The sequence below is a fragment of the Panthera tigris genome, chromosome A1 (genome assembly GCF_018350195.1).
Source record: "Panthera tigris isolate Pti1 chromosome A1, P.tigris_Pti1_mat1.1, whole genome shotgun sequence".
In the NCBI taxonomy this organism is placed as follows: domain Eukaryota; kingdom Metazoa; phylum Chordata; class Mammalia; order Carnivora; family Felidae; genus Panthera; species Panthera tigris.
In genome coordinates, this window is record NC_056660.1 from 19,180,020 (window position 1) to 19,198,772 (window position 18,753).

At 39.3% G+C, this 18,753-nt stretch overlaps 1 protein-coding gene across 1 annotated transcript in view; it reads left to right on the top strand.

Annotated features, from left to right (window-relative positions):
* The window catches only part of NEK5 (NIMA related kinase 5), a 64,841-nt gene that overhangs the window by 14,570 nt on the left and 31,518 nt on the right, over positions 1–18,753 (top strand). The window contains exons 4-15 of the mRNA XM_007097699.3: positions 1,912–2,009; positions 3,671–3,754; positions 3,845–3,915; positions 5,008–5,094; positions 7,057–7,111; positions 9,017–9,217; positions 9,297–9,378; positions 11,284–11,417; positions 13,836–14,020; positions 14,842–14,908; positions 16,190–16,306; positions 17,311–17,397. Coding sequence (XP_007097761.3) covers positions 1,912–2,009; positions 3,671–3,754; positions 3,845–3,915; positions 5,008–5,094; positions 7,057–7,111; positions 9,017–9,217; positions 9,297–9,378; positions 11,284–11,417; positions 13,836–14,020; positions 14,842–14,908; positions 16,190–16,306; positions 17,311–17,397 — 1,268 coding nt within the window. The remainder of the gene's footprint in view (positions 1–1,911; positions 2,010–3,670; positions 3,755–3,844; positions 3,916–5,007; positions 5,095–7,056; positions 7,112–9,016; positions 9,218–9,296; positions 9,379–11,283; positions 11,418–13,835; positions 14,021–14,841; positions 14,909–16,189; positions 16,307–17,310; positions 17,398–18,753) is intronic.

Here is an 18,753-nt window from a genome sequence, read left to right on the forward strand (position 1 = left end):
GTAAAATGGAACCCTTTGTCCTTAGCTTTCCTGACTTTGACTGTTCCGTGGTTTTGAGATTGTCATCCCTTCATCACTATGGCAGCCCTTTCAATGACTCAGCTATGAGAAACAGTAGCTCTCCTAAAAGTAATATGTTCCTGAAAATAACTGATCCCTAGGTGATTAGGGTGTGTCAGGAAATACCTTCTTAAGACCCTCCTAGACTCCCCAAGTCTGTCCTCGACTGGCTCTTGTCCCCTTTGCCCTCCAGGGCACAGACTTCCACTTAGCTCTTCTCACGTGTACTCACTGATTTGCCAACTCTACGGTCCACGCCTTGTGCAGGAAGGATGGCTTATTTACCCTTTATTCCCAGCACCGCATTCCTTGGCATGTCCTCGGTAAAAGTCTGTGGATGAATGAATGGATCTGTCCCATTTGAGGAGGGAGGTGGACATTGAAGTGTTATGTGAAAGGAGCACTGAGTTTGTGAATTAGATGCAACCACAACCGAGGGCAGATGCTGTCAGGATGCTCGCGGCCACTTTAAAGTTGGTTTGAGCTACTTGAAAGAGAGAGGTAGCAAATGATAGCTATTTGGCAAGAGATTCTGGCATTTAGTGGATGTTCGGTCACTACAGGGCAAAACACTAGGGAGATTCACCCCTGATTTTGTGCCATGTTTTTGTGTTCCTTACATGTTTTATGAAACCACTTAACCAAACTTGATTAAGCCCCTTCCATGTGCCTTCTACTGTGCTAGGTGCAGGGAATACAGAAGAGCAAAGGGTGGGCTCTGTCTGCAGGGAACCCACAACATAGCAGGAGACGTGAATAACTGAGTAGGAGCCGTCTCCTAACAGGAGCCCCACTGGCAGCTGGCTGGTTAAGCAGGAAATCATACAAACGTGTTTAATTTTCATCTATAAATGCACAATCACTTGCCAAACTTTTGACATAAGACCGAGGCCTCATCTTTGATTATGCGTTCATTGCATAGAGTTCTGAATATTCTTACATAGGCGACTCTCCTCCATTTCTTTTTAGAGCTTTCTTTTTAAAGCTCCAATCTTTTTAAAGCTTTCTTGGTTATTTTCCACTTGTCTTATCCAACGTTTAGGTCGATGGCATTTTTTTTTTAAAGCTATTCGCTTTTATTGAGTTCTCCACAGTATTCAACATAGGTTTTGTAGAAATAATCACATCTCTCTTTTTCCATTCGTATTTCATCAGTTCATGCAATAGTTGTAATAACAAGTATAATTGGCCTAAGCAGATTTGGGAATGCACACGATGATCTTGGTGAGAATTAGTGGGAACAGAGGTAGCTGAGCAGGCTAGAGAGGCCAGTAGCCACAAGTGGAAACCGTGAGTGGGCAGCAGGAATGGAGAATGCGCATTACTCTAGAAAGTAGGTCAGGCAGAGGTCAGTTGAGAAGAGTGCGTATTGTTCTCAACAACATAGCTGAGTTTGTGCCATATAAATAAAAGGTTATACTCAAGTTCAAAGGTCTATTAATTCTTCCTGGGGTTTTGGTTAAGATTCCCGGCTGCTATTTTACAGCAGATTTCTCACATCTTGCAGGAATGTGTTAATAACAATTGTTAACATTGATGGAACTCTTCTTTATATGCAGGCATTGTTCTAAGCATCTGACATGGATTAACTTGTTTAACCTTTATGACACTCCTGAGAGGAGTTTCTATATTATGATCTCCACCTTACAGATGAGATAATGACGCACAGAGAAATTTAAATAACTTGCCCGGAGTCACAGAGCTAAGAAATGTTAAGTGGTGAAGTGGGATGAGAACCCAGTCCATCATGATTCTACAGCCAGAGTTTTTAACAATTGCATACTGCATTTTTCTGTTATATTCTCCATCTTCGGGAACATGAAAGGTAATGAATGATGCCTTTTCTTACAGAGAACAATAGGCTGTTTATTGTGATGGAGTATTGTGACGGAGGGGATCTCATGAAAAGGATCCATAGACAACGGGGAGTGTTATTTAGCGAAGATCAGGTAAAAACACCTCCATTTTGCCTTTTAATTTGTATGAGGGGCAATTAGATTTATAGTGCTGTAAGTAATAGACCATATTTATATACAGCATGATTGCTGGTAGAGAAAATTTAAATCATAAAACAGTGTATCAATATTCTTGATAGATTTAGTCCAGAACATGTTTGCAATTGAACTGAAATTGAATCTCTTTTTGAGAGTGAACTTTGAGAAACGATAGTGTATTTTTGGACAATCTCATGTAGGATGCCCTTGAGATAAATCTTCCTGGCTAAAAAAATGTGAATGTGGATGTTCCTCAGCCATTTCAAATGTGACATATTTATAGCTTTACTCTTCTTCCTTTTACCATTTAGTATGCTGTTTTAAAATAGCTATCCCACTTTGCTAGGGAGCATGGAAGGCCTTCGTGGCAATTGGCTATTTAGTTTCATTGATTATGAAGAAAGAGGAGAGAAAAGGTGAAGAATAATGGCCTCAATTCCCATTCCCTCTTTGCACAAACACATTTTTCTTCCATACTCGGAGCTTCCTCTGGAACCCTCCTGGGAGCTGTACTCATGAAGGAGACAGCAAGTATGTGTGTGTAGAAGGGATTCTGAATCGGGCCTGTGTGATGGATAAGTCAGGCCACTGCCTGGAGCCGTGCACAGGAATGGCCTGCCATCTTTCTTTCGGCCATTTGTTTCTTTGTTCTGTTCTACCATGTAAGAGCCTCATGCCTATATCATTTTCTACGGCACACAATAGAATAGTTTGAATAGACAGATGATTCAGGAATCAGGATCTCTATAAAGTTTGCAAATTTAATCACGCATTCTTCCTATGTTCATTTACATTTTATATTAAATTCCATATTTGTAGAAACCCTCCTTTCTTCCTATCCAGGTATTATGTTGCTTCATTTAATAAAAATACTTTTCTCTACAAAATTTTGAGTTACATTTCCCTCTGTTGGAAAAGAATGAAAATTATAACAATCTTAGTATCTGGAGTATAGCTTTTTTCCTTTTGTTTTTCTTTTTCTGTGTAACCTGGCATCCAAAGAACCAATGAAATTTTAGAATAGTTTAAGGAAATCTTTACAGGCCTAGAACACATTTTTAAAAAGAGGCTCATGGCCAGCTAAAAGAAAATAAAATCAAGACTAAGAAAGGAGATTAAGTTTTAAAAGTAAGATATTTGTTGTTTTTATATTAGATACATATTGATAATTCATTAAAATTGTTAACAACCTCATAGATTCTCTGCCTCTTCTGCTTTCCCTCTCTGCCCTGGGCACCCTCTTTCCACTGAAAAGGAAACCCTCATGGCACCAGGGTTATCAGGAAATGCTGCCTATCTACTGTCCTAGTGCAGTTAGCAGACCAGCGTTAAGAAAAAAGAAAATCATGAACTGCCTCCCTCTCTCCCCTGCTTCTACTTATCTTTTTCTGTACTTTTTCTGTACTTTGATACCAGTGCATTCAAATTGCCTTTTGCAACCTCCATTTTTCTAGCTATAAAAAGAGAATAATGTGAGAAGATGGTATTTCCAGTAGTTTCATTCATATAAGTTCGGACACACAAATGTGTCATTTCTCTCTTTTTGTACATTATCTTGAAGACATTTCAATGACCACCAGACCACTGACCGGTTTTGTTTAATGTTCCCTCTACAGATTCTGAGTTGGTTTGTACAGATTTCTCTAGGACTAAAATATATTCACGACAGGAAGATCTTACACAGGGACATAAAAGCACAGGTAGGAGTTCAGAGAGAAGATCAAGACAGAAACCGATCTTGTTGTTTTCTTGAAATATCTCCCACAACATAGCATTCTCTCTATTTATAGAACATTTTTCTTAGCAAGAATGGAATGGTTGCAAAGCTCGGGGACTTCGGGATAGCAAGAGTTCTGAACAAGTAAGTGCTTTTAAAAATCCTTTTTCTTTCTATTCCTAACAGCCAAAATATGTATTTTTAGGTATCATGAATTAAGATATTAAAAGCTTGGTTTCCAGATAATTTGAGGTAACTATTTCTATAAATGCCTTAAGTCATTCAGATGATACTTGGTCTGAGAGTAAAATTTCCAAGATAAATCTCGGTATAATACAATGATGGTGGCAGTATTGTGTAGTGTGAGATAAACTTATCACAGGAGATGTGACTGAATACGCACAAAGCTAGTGCATTTAGTGAAACAGGCAAATTCACACATGCTCTGGGGAATGTATCGATGCAACTGCTTTGGAAGACAATTTAGTGGTAATAAGTATCAAGAGATTTTTAATCATTCTATTCCTGGGAATTTGTTCTCAGGGAATAGTTTGAAATTTGGAATAATTTAAATGCCTTATAATTGGGAAATAGGTAAATTTTATAAAACACGGCATAAGCGTGGACCTGAATATTATGTAGCCATTTATATTTATGATTTTGAAGACTTCTTGATGACATGGGAACAAACTTTGTCATATGAAGGCAAAAAATGGAATTCTGAATTTTAAATACTCCGTGATCACAGTCATATGAAAAATTGCCTGGAAAAAAGATGAGAAGGAAATATATCCAAATTTTAAATAATAGCTGTTTTGGGGTAGTGAGATTCTGGGTAATTTTTTTCTTCTTTATTCACTTTCGTGTTTTCCAAATTTTAAGCCGTGAGATTGCATTACTTTGGTAATTGGAAAGGGAGAATTCTTTCTGCATCTAAGAGTTTTATAATATAACAATTGTACTTCTTTGTGGAGTCTTTGAGCCATAAATTTGTTTTATGTGTTGATTTTGGGGAGGTAAATTATAAACTTAAAAATCAACTAACTTTAAAAAAAATCAACTAACTTTATTATTCTTGTTATTAGTATGCAGTATGTTTGCTTTATTTCAGTATGTGCATTCATCAAATTTTGTGTTATCCATTTTTATACTTTTTTTCTTGCATGTCTGTGTCTTAAGCCTTTTCTTACTCCAGTAATAAACTGTGTTGTTTTATTATTTAATATGATTTGCTAGTTCCATGGAACTTGCTAGAACTTGTATTGGAACACCTTACTACCTGTCCCCAGAGATCTGTCAGAATAAACCCTACAACAATAAAACGTGAGTTACCGACTATTGGTTTGAAAGTCTCAGTACTGACGCTGGTAGGTTCTCTTTTTCTTATGGTACTTATGTAATTGCATTTTCTTCATGTGTGAAATGGGGACCCCAGTGACTATCTTGACCACTTCATTTAAAAATACAGGTGATAAAAGGAATATTGAAAATCGCAGTCACTGTGATGTCCATCTTTCTATTTGCTCTTCATACCTTCTAAACGCTATTTAGCCAAATACGGGAAAGTGTTGTGGATGGGTCAGATAGAAGGCAGGGAGGTCTGGTGGCAGAGCCCCGTCACCAACTCGACCAAGTTGGTTAACCTCTGTGGGCCTCAGTTCCCCTAGCAGGAACAGAGAGTGTGGGCCAGGTAATTGTTAAGGTATCTTCCAGCTTTAAAACCCAGCTAGTTTTATGAATACGATACTAAGCCCACTGTTCAGGAGTAATATTGATATACGCAGTAGGAAAAGGTGAACATGAGGTAGTTTTTACTTCTATGTAAGAAGGGGAAAAAAAAATCCACTTTTCAAAGCTGGCTGCCAGATGAACTTGTTGGCTTATCAGGAAGACTGAGTTCCTTCTGGGAGTTAATTTTCCATTTGTTTAGGAAAATCCCCAAGAGATGTTTGGCTGTTTGACTTTGCAAGAGATAAGTGGAGGGCAAAGCCCAGATGGCAGAGATTTCTAAAAAAGAATAGTAAACATTTCTCTGCATAGAAAAACAGGCTTTTTTTTTTTTTTTTTAATAGCCTCTAATACCAAGAGGGGGTTTGGCCTCAAGTTAAGCAGCAAGGCAGCTGGTGCAACCTGGGTGGGAGGGCAGACTGTCCAGAGAAGAGCCCTGGGTCAGCAGCATTGTTTTGTTTCCTTGTACTGCTTTTTAAGAATTTGAATCAACATTTAAGTAAACTGATTTGGTGTTTCTGATAATTGGAAATCTTAGCAAAAATCAGCTGGGTACCCCGCTTGAGCTCAGAAAACCAGTCCCTGGTTCACCATAGTCCGCACCACAAACAGGGTGGTGTAAGACTTGTACATGTACCCATCCGGCCCGGTGGCTGCATTCCCTGTTGGACCACCCTGGCTATAGGGGGCGCTCTGGGACAGGGGAGGGGACCTACAGATGACCCAGTGAAGACAAAATTCTGTGTGATCGTAGGAAGTGGGGCCAGTGAGTTTCTAGAAACTCTTAGAAAAATGCTAGGAAACAGCTGGAAGTTGTTTCCTACCTGTTCTATAATCATCACCCTTCATTTCCTCAAGCCTTTGGGATGTCTTTCTCGGCTCCTGCTGCACACAGAGGAAGTATTGCGAAGCAGTGGAACCCTTTTCCTCACTGTACTGAATCCTTGTTTTCACTTTTTTTTCACTTCTCATTATGTTTTCTTCAGTTTTTTTAGATTTAATGATGCTTTTTGTTCTATAAAGTAGCTCCTTATTAAACCGGTCATATATAAGTACTAAAGAGCAAGTCTCCAGTCATGTATCGTTAGCACATTTTTCAGTTTATGGAGTGCCAACTGCTATGTCCTTACTTAGTAGAACTTTGGTTCTGTCAATAGGCTGGAGTAGAATATACCTTTGTAAATCAACCCGATTTTCCCCTTTGAATCAAAACAAATCTGTGTTTGAGTCCTGCCTTCTTCCTCTGAATTGTTCAAAATCCCAAACATACACACATTTTCTTTGAGCACATGAAGCTGAAGTAAACCCTGAGCCCTCAGATTGTAGCAGAGTTTGTGTATCTTTTCTCTGCTGGGATTCTGACAAACTACATATTGTTTTAATTTTATCTCTTAGGACTAAGAATAGATGACGTATCTGAACGCATTTGTAAAAAAAAAACAAAACTGGTCAACCTATAAAATTGTAAAGATAAACAAATACAAAGCACTGTAAGGATAAAGGCTTTAATTCGGAATTATGGATATTTCTTGGCATGTGAACTCTTGTCTTCCCCAGGGATATTTGGTCTCTTGGCTGTGTCTTATATGAGCTTTGCACACTCAAGCATCCGGTAAGTATATTAATTGTCAAATTAATCTTGAATTATTGAAACTGTGTAAGTGAAATTAACTTTTGAGAGGAACAAGGTTAATGTTTGGAGTTATTAGATTGTTAAAAATTATATGGACAAGATATTAAGACGAATGGTCGACCTATATATACTGACATGGAAAGATATCCAACTTAAATATCCAGGTTAGAGAATAGTATACATAGAATATTTTCATTAAAAATAAATCATGTGAGGGACACCTGGGTGGCTCATTTGATTAAGTGTCCGACTCTTGATTTCAGCTCCGGTCATGATCTCACGGTTTGTGAGTCTGAGCCCCACATGGGGCTCTGTGCTGGCAGTGTGCAGTCGGCTTGGGATTCTCCCTCTCCCTCTCTCTGCCCCTCCCCTGCTCACCTGCGCATGTGCTCTCTCTCTCAAAATCAATCAACGTAAAAAGTTAATTGTTAAAAAAATAAAAATAAATACATTATGTGCGAATAGAATCAGCAAAGGGGAAAGGTGCATGGGGTGAAGTCTATAGGAAACCAAGCACAAGCTTCTAAGAGCCTCTCCCAATGGAGTCACACAGGATACGCTAATTTCTCCAGCAACATGTTGTGACAGCACATGTGACATGTTAGCAACCAGAGAAGCTCTTTAGAGACCCAGTGCCCAAGGTTTTTATGTGGCACTGGTCATGTAGGCACCCTATATTTGGCATATACTAAGCTTCCAGAGTCCCAGGAAGAAGGCAGGTGATCAGCGTAAACCATATTATTTGCACAAGTGGTATAGGCAAAGAAAGCCACTCTGAATATTTAGAGAGTGGTGGGAACTCTCCTGCAATGTGAGTTCCCAGATGCCAGCCAAGGTGCAATATAGTTAGCAGGTTCTTCTAAGGAGAGCAGTCCTTAACCTGCTGTGTTAACTCTTTTCTGCTGTTATTACTGTTATTATTAATTATTACTATTATTGTCAATGGCCACACAGCTAGTAAGGGCCTGATCAAAACGGCATCTTTACAGCCACCCCAGGCTGCTGAGCATTATTATTATGTGTAAATAACCAATGACTTCACAAAATGGAAGGTTTTCTGGTTCATGAGGAATTTTTGAGGAAATGTTTATGTCATATTAATTTAGAAAGCAAGGTGTAAAATTTCATGTTATTATGACCTCAACTCTGTAAACATTATTTTACTTTTTCTTTCTTTCTTTTTTTTTTTTTTAACGTAAGCTCTATGCCCAACATGGGGCTTGAACTCATAACCCTGCACTGAGCCAGGCAGGCACCCCAATAAACATTATTTTGAAAAAGACTAGAAGGAAATATACCGCTGGCTGGGAAAATCATATGTACTTGCCCTCTTTGTAGCTTCCTATACCTTCTCGTTTTTTAGAATGAATACATATTATTTTGATAATAAGGAAAAATTAAAACTAAAAAAACCTTGTTTTACGTAACATGACATCACATTGGGTAACTACCTATAATACCTACTCATGAAGTATTAGTTGATGACAGCAATTTAGGGTGGACTATGGTGCTTCCAAATGAAGCTTTAAAACATTGTTTTTTGTTTTTGCATTTTTTTTTTTTTTTTGAGATTCAAATTCCACTTTGTTTATTTAAAAAGTCCGGATTGGGCAAAGGCAAAGGGACTGCTTTCACAAGGGTCCCTCAGCCGGAAGAGGGAAGGGCGGTCAGTTCTAGCACCCCCAGTTCTGGAGTGCAGGAATCTGAGGGCGACAGGCAGAGGGCCCCACCCCAAGTGTGAGAGTGTGTCCCTGCAGCGTGCCCGCCGATGGGGGCACAGGTGGTGAGCACCTGCTGGAAACTCTGTTTTGTTTCTTATTATTACTTTACATGCAAGTACTGAATTCTTCTCTGACTTAGGATCATTATTCCTTGTCCTTCCAGTTTGAGGGTAACAACTTACACCAGCTGGTTCTGAAGATTTGTCAAGCACATTTTGCCCCAATATCCCCGAGGTTTTCCCATGACCTGCAGGCCTTGATATCTCAGCTCTTCGAAGTCTCTCCCCGAGATCGGCCATCTATTAATTCCATTTTGAAAAGGCCATTTTTAGAGAATCTTATTGCCAGATACTTGACTCCTGAGGTGAGCTCTGAGGTGATTCTGTGTGGATTTTGACAGAGATTTTGGTTAGCAAGTCCTTGACACATGTGTTTCATCTTAGGTCATGCACGAGGAATTCAATCACAGCATCACTCATAAAGCAAGATCATTGGCTTCTCAACCTCCAGGGAAGGGGATCCAAGGTAAGAGCGATTTGACCGTGTGATCAAAACACCTGTCTCATGTGCATCTCACACAGTGAGTTGGGATATATGGCTGGCAACATTAGGATGGAAATTCCACCAAATGCACCGAATATGGATGTTTAAAGAATATGAGTAGTGGAAGCAGGAGAAAAATCGTCTTGTTGAATGGTGACTAATGGTGGTGCCTGTATATCTAGCCGACGCATGATCTGGATAACTTATGTCCTCTCTTCTCATTAGTTAGGAAACTTCAAGAAGCAGTGGATTTACGAATAAAGAGACACTTGAAGAAGTAGAATCCTGGGGTGCCTGGGAGGTGCAGTCAGTTAAGCGTCTGATTCTTGACCTTGGCTTACGTCATGATCTCACAGTTTGTGAGTTCAAACCCCACACTGGGCTGTATGCTGATGGTGTAAAGCCTGCTTGAGATTCTGTCTCTCCTCCTTTCTGCCCCTCCCCAGCATATTCTCTCTCTCTCTCTCTCAAAATAAATAAATAAGTTTAAAAAAATTAAAAAAAAAAAAAAAAGAAATAGAATCCTAACCTAACTTTTGCATAGGAAAGAGACAGTAAGAGAAGGTTCACAGACAGGCCTGGGACAATGAGATGAAGCTTATTTTTTAAAAACAGAGAGGATAGACTGGCGATTCGGAATTCTCTTGCAAAGGCCCCTTAGAGCTGAAGTTAGTACCTCAGACATAATTGGTAATAGTGTGATCTTTATTATATGACCCCTGAAGGAAGCAGGTAATACTTTATGGTCATGATCAATAGAAAAACAATTTTAGTGGTGGTTTCAGGAGTCAGCTGATGATGTGCTCTGTGCGTGTGTGTGTGTATGTGTGTGTGTGTGTGTGTGAGAGAGAGAGAGAGAGAGAGAGAGAGAGAGAGAGAGAGAGAGTCATTAAAGAAGACAAAATTACCAATGTCATTGATGTTGTGAAATAAGAGCAGCATAGACTTAGTCATAACCAAATGTCTGAACTGAAAGGGTGAAGAGGAGGAGAAAATCTCCCCAATGAGTCAGGGAAATCTATCTACTGTGATAGAGAAACTGAACTTGAGGAAAGTTGTCAAGGGAAGAAGAGTGAATGAGTCCCTCTGCCATGTGTAATTTGGTCTGGTGTAGTTATGTGTGGGCCTAGATTGAGGACATTTCAAAAGTGGGTAAGTGGAGGGTGAGAAAAAGCATGCTGTCCACATTTCTAATATAAGAAAGAAAGGAAAACAGGAAAAAAGCCTGATGGTGACAAACACAGACATGTTAGAAACCTGCTCATACACTGAAAACAACAATGTGGCATGAGTGATGTGGCCTATAACCCAAGCTGTGATGACTATATGTAATTACTTGTACATATCTGATTATTACTTGTACATGTCTGATTATTGTACATATCTGGTTATTACTTGTACATATCTGATGCATGCTGTCTCTGTAAATGTTAGCATTAATCCCTAATTTTTTAAAAGTAGTGTTATATATTACTAGAAATATGTGAAGGAACCCTGGATAGAACGGTTTTCTCTGTTCAAAGAAAAAGCATGGTGTGGCGCGCCTGGGTGGCTCAGTCACTTAAGCGTCCAACTCTTAATCTGGGCTCAGGTCGTGATCTCACAGTTCGTGGGATCGAGCCCCGCGTCGGGCTCTGCACTGACAGCGTGGAGCCTGCTTGGGATCCTCTCTCCCTTTCTGTGCCTCTCTCTCTCAAAATAAATAAGCATTTTTTTAAATGCATGGTGGTTTTCCATCAGCACTTGTCCCACTGGGTCTAAATATCTCTGGCTAAAGTGAGCTTACTGTGTTACGATATGTCCCTTATGTTTATACTCTCACAAGCATCGATACTAAAATGTGAACATTTTAAAGAAATTGAAGTTGTTTTATTTTGGTTAAATAAGATTCTAAAATACAGAAAGCAAGATTCCAGGGAAAGTGCCTACCAAGATCAAGGATATCAGTGCCTGTTAAAAGGAAGGAAATATTACATAGAAATGAATGGAGACCACCAGCTGGAGCCCAGAAGCCCATAGCCGTAAGTTGTACTAAACCCTTTCTCTAGTTTGTTAGCAGGTAGCGTGTTCTATGGATCTACTTGCACATGTTCGTGAAGTACAAGCTCATTACTTTGGAGTCTCCTTATTTTGTACTTTCAGTAAAATCATTCTGTGATGAGCATTCAAGTGGTATCTCATTAGATAACTTCTAGTTATATTTTTAAAAACAATGCTGTAATTTCTTATAAGTAGTCTATGTACTAGTTTTAGTTTTCCTTTTACAACTCAAAAATCTTTAATTTATTTAAAGAAATAACATTTTTCTATATAAAACAAGTGAGTAGCATAACTGCAGAAAACATTATGCTTTTTTTTTTTTTTAAAGTAGGCTCCATGCCTGTGTGGAGCCCAGTGCAGGGCTTGAACTCATGACCCTGAGATCAAGACCTGACCTGAGATCAAGAGTCAGATGCATTACCAACTGAGCCACCCAGGAGTCCCAGACATTTGCATTTCGTTCTCTTAATTCTAACGTGTTATGTATAATTGAGAAACTTTTATTATATAATCAGTGATTTTTTTCCTAGAGATTCTTTATGCTTATTTATCTGAATCCACATTAGCAGAGCATTGAATCTCTTAGTTGATGCTAGTGAAATGCTTCTGGTATATAAATGATTAAATGGCTATTGTCTTTTAGTTGAAGAATTGTATTTTTAAAGAAGGCTTATGGTATAATTAGAGGACCATTTGGAAATACGTTTACTCAGGTTTACTTGCTATATAGACATTTTAGAAAATGTGTGGTTTATAGATAGATTTTGAAACTATTTATTAAATTATTGTTCTTCATTTGATAGACCGTGGTTTAACTTTATTAAAGAAATTTAAAAGTCAGGGCACCTGGCCGTCTCAGTTGGAAAAACACGTGACTCTTGATCTCAGAGTAATGAGTTCAAGCCCCACGTTGGGTGTGGAGATTACTACAAAAATAAACAAATAAACTTAAAAAAAGAAATTTAAAAGTATGTTGTGATTTAGAATACTCTGTAGCAGACTCCTAGGAGAGAGAAAACATCTAAAAGATTCAAGGATGGATTAAGTTAGGAGAACAAGTTGATGTTTTTCTAATCAATCCATTGAAGGTTTCTGCTAATGCAATGGAATGAGTGGGTCTCCACAGGGACCACCTGTGGTGTTCTCATTACCATTTGGGGTTTTAGACAAAACCCTAAAGAAGCTGTTAATTTTCTTCAATACTTGTCTCTATTTCTAGACACTTTTCAACAAGTCATTAGTAGGACCTTGTTTGGGGTTATATATAGGTAAAGTTGCAAAACTAAGAAACGTAAGTCATACTTTAAAAGATTTTTAAAATGAATACTAATTTATGTTTAGACTAATAAACCAGATTTTATACACTTATTTTAATATCTAAATAAAACCATATGCAGTTGCCATTTTTTGTTAAGTTAAAAATCGTCCAATATCTACAATTCGATGTGGTTCAATTACCATATATATGAACCACAGAGCATTAAGAAGAACAGAGGAGATAGTGTGTTACTTCTTCACAGTGAGGAAATTTCAGTTTAAACCATTTGTTTGGGTATGTATATTTCCAGCTACCAGTTCTAGTCCTTTCCAATGGTTTGAACTTCTTTTACTCTTTTGTTATCATCTGTTCAGTGGGCAGAATTGTCCTGGTTAACATTAAATTGACCCTAGTTTGCTGTTCAGCAACAGGGTCCTGACTGGTTTTCATGTGTTAATTTGGCCTTTTTCTTGTCTTATAGCTCAGTGGCCTTTACTTAACTCCAAGACAAACACTTGTTTCTGGTTCTCCTACCATTCAGTTTTGTTTGGGAAGGGTGGTGAGATGTAGCTTGGGGTGATAATATGCCTGTGGCAGCTGTTACATGACTTTCCTTGTGTTTACTTGGGAAGAAGGATTGAATGATTCAGCATTTTCTTTCCTTCAAGTCATGATGACATTTTGTATTTAGTCAATTTATCAGAACCTAAAAATGTTGCGAATCCCCAAATTTGTGGGTGGCACAATACCATTTGTTCTCCCATAAAGTACAGCAAGATATAAATAAGCTTATAAAAATATAAAGTAATAATTCTGAGTTTAGTTTCAGATCTTGGGTTGACTAGGCATACTCACTAGCTAAGTATTTTTGGTAGACCAATCATGAAGTATGCAAGATTCCTATTCACACCTTAATAAAATGATAAACTACTGTGCTATAGTACTTAGACTTCTCAAGTATTTTCCATTTCCAGGATTTGGGGATTCTAAGATTATTTACCTCTGAAAACCAGTCTAGAGCAAAAAAACAAAAACATACCTTCAGTGCCTTGTCCTAGCTATGGTCACCATCAAGTTGTCAATTATTAGAGATTTTAATTATGTGTCTTCAAAATCTTTCCTCTTCTTTTTGATCCTTCAGATAAAAATGGTAGAAAGACCCAAACTTCCTGTACTCTGTGGTCATTATGATTATTATTATGCTCAACTTGACGTGTTGCGGAAGAGAACTCATGAACCAAGTTACCACTGTGTTCCTCCAAAAGATTCTGGAGTGGAGGAGAATTATAAACAGGAAGAAAGCCACAGTCCATCACCAGGTCAATGGTAATGTCAGAATCTTAGTTAAGCTTTGGTCCTCTGAAAGTATCTTGATATATCAACATTTATTCTGAAGCCCTTCCAAATTTTCCTAAAACAAATAAACTAAGAGGCACTTCCAAACTCTTCATCTTGAATACTCAAGTCAGAGTTTCTTTTGCTCTTTTTCATCTCAAATCTGATGTAGCTTGTCTTCTTTTTCATGGAACCATGAACATGTATGTATGTTATTTTCCAAAGAAATTATTAATATTAATCAATAACAATTGAATTGTAATCAGATTATCATTTGAGACATATTAAAAAGACATACTGAAAATTCAGCATGTATTTTCCTGGGATGTTTCATTTGTGCGCCAGCATGAAGAGCCTCTAGAGGTACAGGAATGGCACACAACCATGGCGTCATGGAGCTCAGAGTGTAGTGCAGGAAATGGACAGGCAACTGGCAGTCAAATCAGGGGTGCAAGGCCATCAGTCAGATGCTTGCCCAAAGCGTGAGAATATCATGGTATGGATTTTTCTTTTTCCCTCCAACATATTGTAGACCATGGATGGACTGATCCTGTCCTGAAGAAAAGTCACTGCATCAGAATATGTTTCTGTTTTATCCTCTCCTGTATCCCCAATTGGTACAGTTCTCTTTGCTCCCTTTTCTTCCTGAGTCCACAGAATGCATTCTGTAACTCTGAACCACTTCTTGAACTCAGAACTTTAAGCCACAGGTGAACTGTGAATCGCATTCCTGAATTGAAAATCCACTCCTCAAATTGGTGCCTAAGACTAGTAAAAGTTTCTACTCAAGCTGAACATTTTTATTTTCTAAGGCCTGCTGAATACCTTCAGAGGAGATTTGAAGCTCAACAGTATAAGCTGAAAGTGGAAAAGCAGTTGGTAAGTAAAATACCGATCGTCAGAGGCAATCAGGAACTTCCTGTTCACAGATATTCATGGGTCCTTATGTCCAAGTGCATTCTGCATAGAAGATCAAGACTACTCTCCACCTTCTCCAATTTTTATTTTTCTTTTCTTTTTTTTTACTTTAGAGAGAGAGAGAGAGAGAGAGAGAGAGAGCGAGCAGGGGAGAGGGGCAGAGGGAGAGAGAAAGAGGATCTTACACAGGCGCCATGCTCAGCATGGAGCCCTATGTGGGGCTTGATCCCACGACCCTGGGATCATGACCTGAGCTGAAATCAAGAGTTGGACTCTCAACTGACTGAGCCAACCAGGTGCCCCTTAATAGCTAAAGAAGAATAATGGGAATAGGCTTGAATCAGAGCTTGGGCGGCCTGGTTTCTTTCCTGGCTCTGTCCCTTGCTGTGTGACCTTAGGCAGGTCATACAACCTCTCTGAGCCTCAGTTTCCTTTTTATAAGTGACAGTTTGGGAGTAGATGAGCTTTGAGGTCCCTTTCAGTGCTACAATTCTTTGATTCTATTTTATTAGAATACTACACATCTTTTAAAAAGTGACTATTGTATTTTATTTGAAACGAAAGTTAGCTTTTTAAAGTTTAACCTTTATTCTTTAGTGTCAGAGTTCCGGGGTGGAGGCTGGATACGCATTCTATTTCTATTACTCTTACTTTGAACTACTCAAAAGCTCTAGTTCTGTTCCCCTACCTAACCTGATGCTCCAGTGATGGCTCAACTTTTACAGAACTTTAATTTCGCAATCATAGTTTACTAGTTCAGAAAATGAATCTGGGTGTCTCACATGGTAGCATAAAATATTGATTGCTTAGGATAACAACATAAGTGGCTTTATTAAATTTCTTTACTTTTTAAGTATTTCATATTTAAATTAAGAAAATTCTGCTCATCCCAAATAGTGAGTTTTATTCACAATATAATTCTTGTTTAAAGAAAAAGGTCAAATGAGAAGATGTTTCTAAGATGCAAATATGCTTTAAAATTATTTCATTTGAGGGGCACCTGGGTGGCTCAGTCGGTTAAGCGTCCGACTTCAGCTCAGGTCATGATATCACGGTCCGTGAGTTCGAGCCCCACGTCAGTCTCTGTGCTGACAGCTCAAAGCCTGGAGCCTGTTTCAGATTCTGTGTTTCCCTCTCTCTCTGACCCTCCCCCATTCATGCTCTGTCTCTCTCTGTCTCAAAAATAAATAAATGTTAAAAAAAATTTTTTTAATAAATAAAATTATTTCATTCGATTGATAGGGTCTTCGTCCATCTTCTGCTGAGCCAAATCACAAACAGAGACAAGAGCTAAGAAGTAATGGAGAAGAGTCTAGATTCCAGGAGCTGCAGATCAGGAGAAACAAAATGAAGGAACAGGTTAGAAGCAATCTAATTCCCGGGCTCCCACTGTACTTGCCATTGTCTTTTGTCCTGTTCTGTATATTACTTTTAGTGTTCCAACAGTACACCTGAAAGGCGGAGCTCCCTTGCCCAGTACTTGTTGGACACACTCGTGTGAACCTCCATGCTGGGAGTTCGAGGGGTTACCGAGATACATATTTCACCTCCTTGGAGAATGTGATGTGGTGAACTTCATAAGGCTTTTTACCTTGGATTGATAAAGTAACCACCCATCATTAACATTTTTGAAATATGTATTCGCTTTCTGGGGCTGCCTTCACAAAGTACAACAAACTGGATGGTGTAACACAACAGACATGTATTGTCTCCCAGTTCCGGAAGCTGGAAGTCCACAGTCAAGATGGCGGCAGGGCCATGCTCCCTCTGAAAGCTGTAGGGGAATCCTTTGCTTCTTGCCCACTTCTGGTGGCTTGTCAGCAATCTTTGACATTCCTTGGCTTGCAGCCGCATGACTCATTCTCTGCCGTCAACACATGGCATTCTCTCTCAGTGTCTCTGCCTTCACGTGGCTTTCTTCTTAAAAGCCCACCTCCCCCCCCCCCCCATGTTGGGTTAGGGATCCGCTCTACTCCAGTATGACCACATCTTCGCTTAACCAGCTATATCCGCAGTGACACTATTTCCAAATAAGGTCACATTCTGAGGTACTGGAGGTTAGGACCCAAAATAGCTTTTCTAGGGGGGTAAAACTCAACCCATAAAAGTGGATATATGAAGTAATTGTATGTCATGAGCACAGTTAGGGTTATATATAAAAGTGAGATCACCCCAAGCCACCCCATCGAAGTCACAGGGAGGGAAGTACCACAGCTAAGACATAGATTATCATCTTTAGGAACAATGGGTTTTCTGATTCTTACTGTTTGTCACACATTCTTTAAATCGTAGGCTGTATAAGAGATTACTTTGTTCAATTGTTCACCAACATTTCAACCTTTTGAATTGGGATTGCTTTCCAGGAATATTGGAAGCAGCTAGAGGAAATACGCCAACAGTACCACAATGACATGAAGGAAATTAGAAAGAAGATGGGGAGTGAACTAGAGGTGAATACATTTTTCTCCCGAAGGAAATATGGTACTACTGATTTCGATCTACCTAAAGTGAGCAGGGTTTCAAAAGCAGCATTCTCCTCATGGCAATTAGAAAATATTATCATGCAACCTTTTAATGGGAAAGCTAACAGATCTAACTGAAACTTTTAATATGGTTTACTTGCGACTACACACGATGGCGAGGGTATCTGAGATTCTGTTAGGACCGGCCATCCTTAAAAATACCTGTTCGTTGTCTGCCTCGTGAATTAGTCAATACTGATTGACTTTACACCAGAACTAGGTCAGAAGCAGAAGGTTAGTCCAGGCCCATAAGATAGGAAAAAAGATGAGCACTTATTGAATTCAGCAATGCTGGAATAGCCTCATATGCAGGGGTGAGGTTTGAAAGCCTGTATCGGGCCACATTTGAGTGCAGTCAAGATGATTCTTGAAAATCTCTTAAAGGCGCCACTTTGGATCTCTCAGATCTCTGAGAGAGAGAGATCCATCTCTCAGATCTTCCATCTCTCAGATCACTGCTTTTTCAGTAGAGCTCCAGATGAGGTAGCTAGCCTGTGTTTGTAGACCATGTCGCATGAAAAACACACGGATGTTTAACCAGTGAACCACCCTCACTGCCCTGGAGTGCTACTCCTGTGAGAGGCCTGAGGTTCTGAGGCCGGCCGAGGATACAGCTGGCCCCCGGCTCATGCTCATGAGCGGAACCGGCCACACTACTGGACTTGGTTTCTTTTTCCCCTCTTCCCCACCCCCGAGTGCATATAGATGAATTAATACAAATGAAGTGAGCATGTGGTACAATTCAGTTATACGTACGGACTTCTGAACTGGTCTTCACACACTTTATCTCATTTTACTCCCCATAATAGAGAAGTTAAATAACTCACCCAAAGTCACTTAGATATTACCAGGCAGACTAAATATCTGATTCTGAAACCTCTACTCTTCTAACATACGTACTTCTCCTCAAAAGAGTTGGAAAGATACGGCATGTATGAGCAGTGATCGAGTAAGACTGAATATAGTTAAGCCTTGTGCACAGGAGTAGATGAGCCCCGTGAGAGTTTTCATGGAAGAACGGAGGTGGGATCTAATCTGCTCTGAGAAGAAGAACAGAGTTTGGAGAGACAGGGCTGAGGGGGAGGGCATTCTGCAGGAACCACAAAGAGGTTCACGCAAGACTGGGGGAGCTGGAGCGGGGAGGGTTGGAGATGGTTCTTTCTAGAGCAGAGGCTTGGTTAACGGTGGGGAGTTTTGAGTCATCATCTGCCTTGTTTTTAAGGCAGGTCTGTGATGGGAAACCTGAGTCCAGGAAGACAGAGAGCAGACTTTTCTAGAAAGATC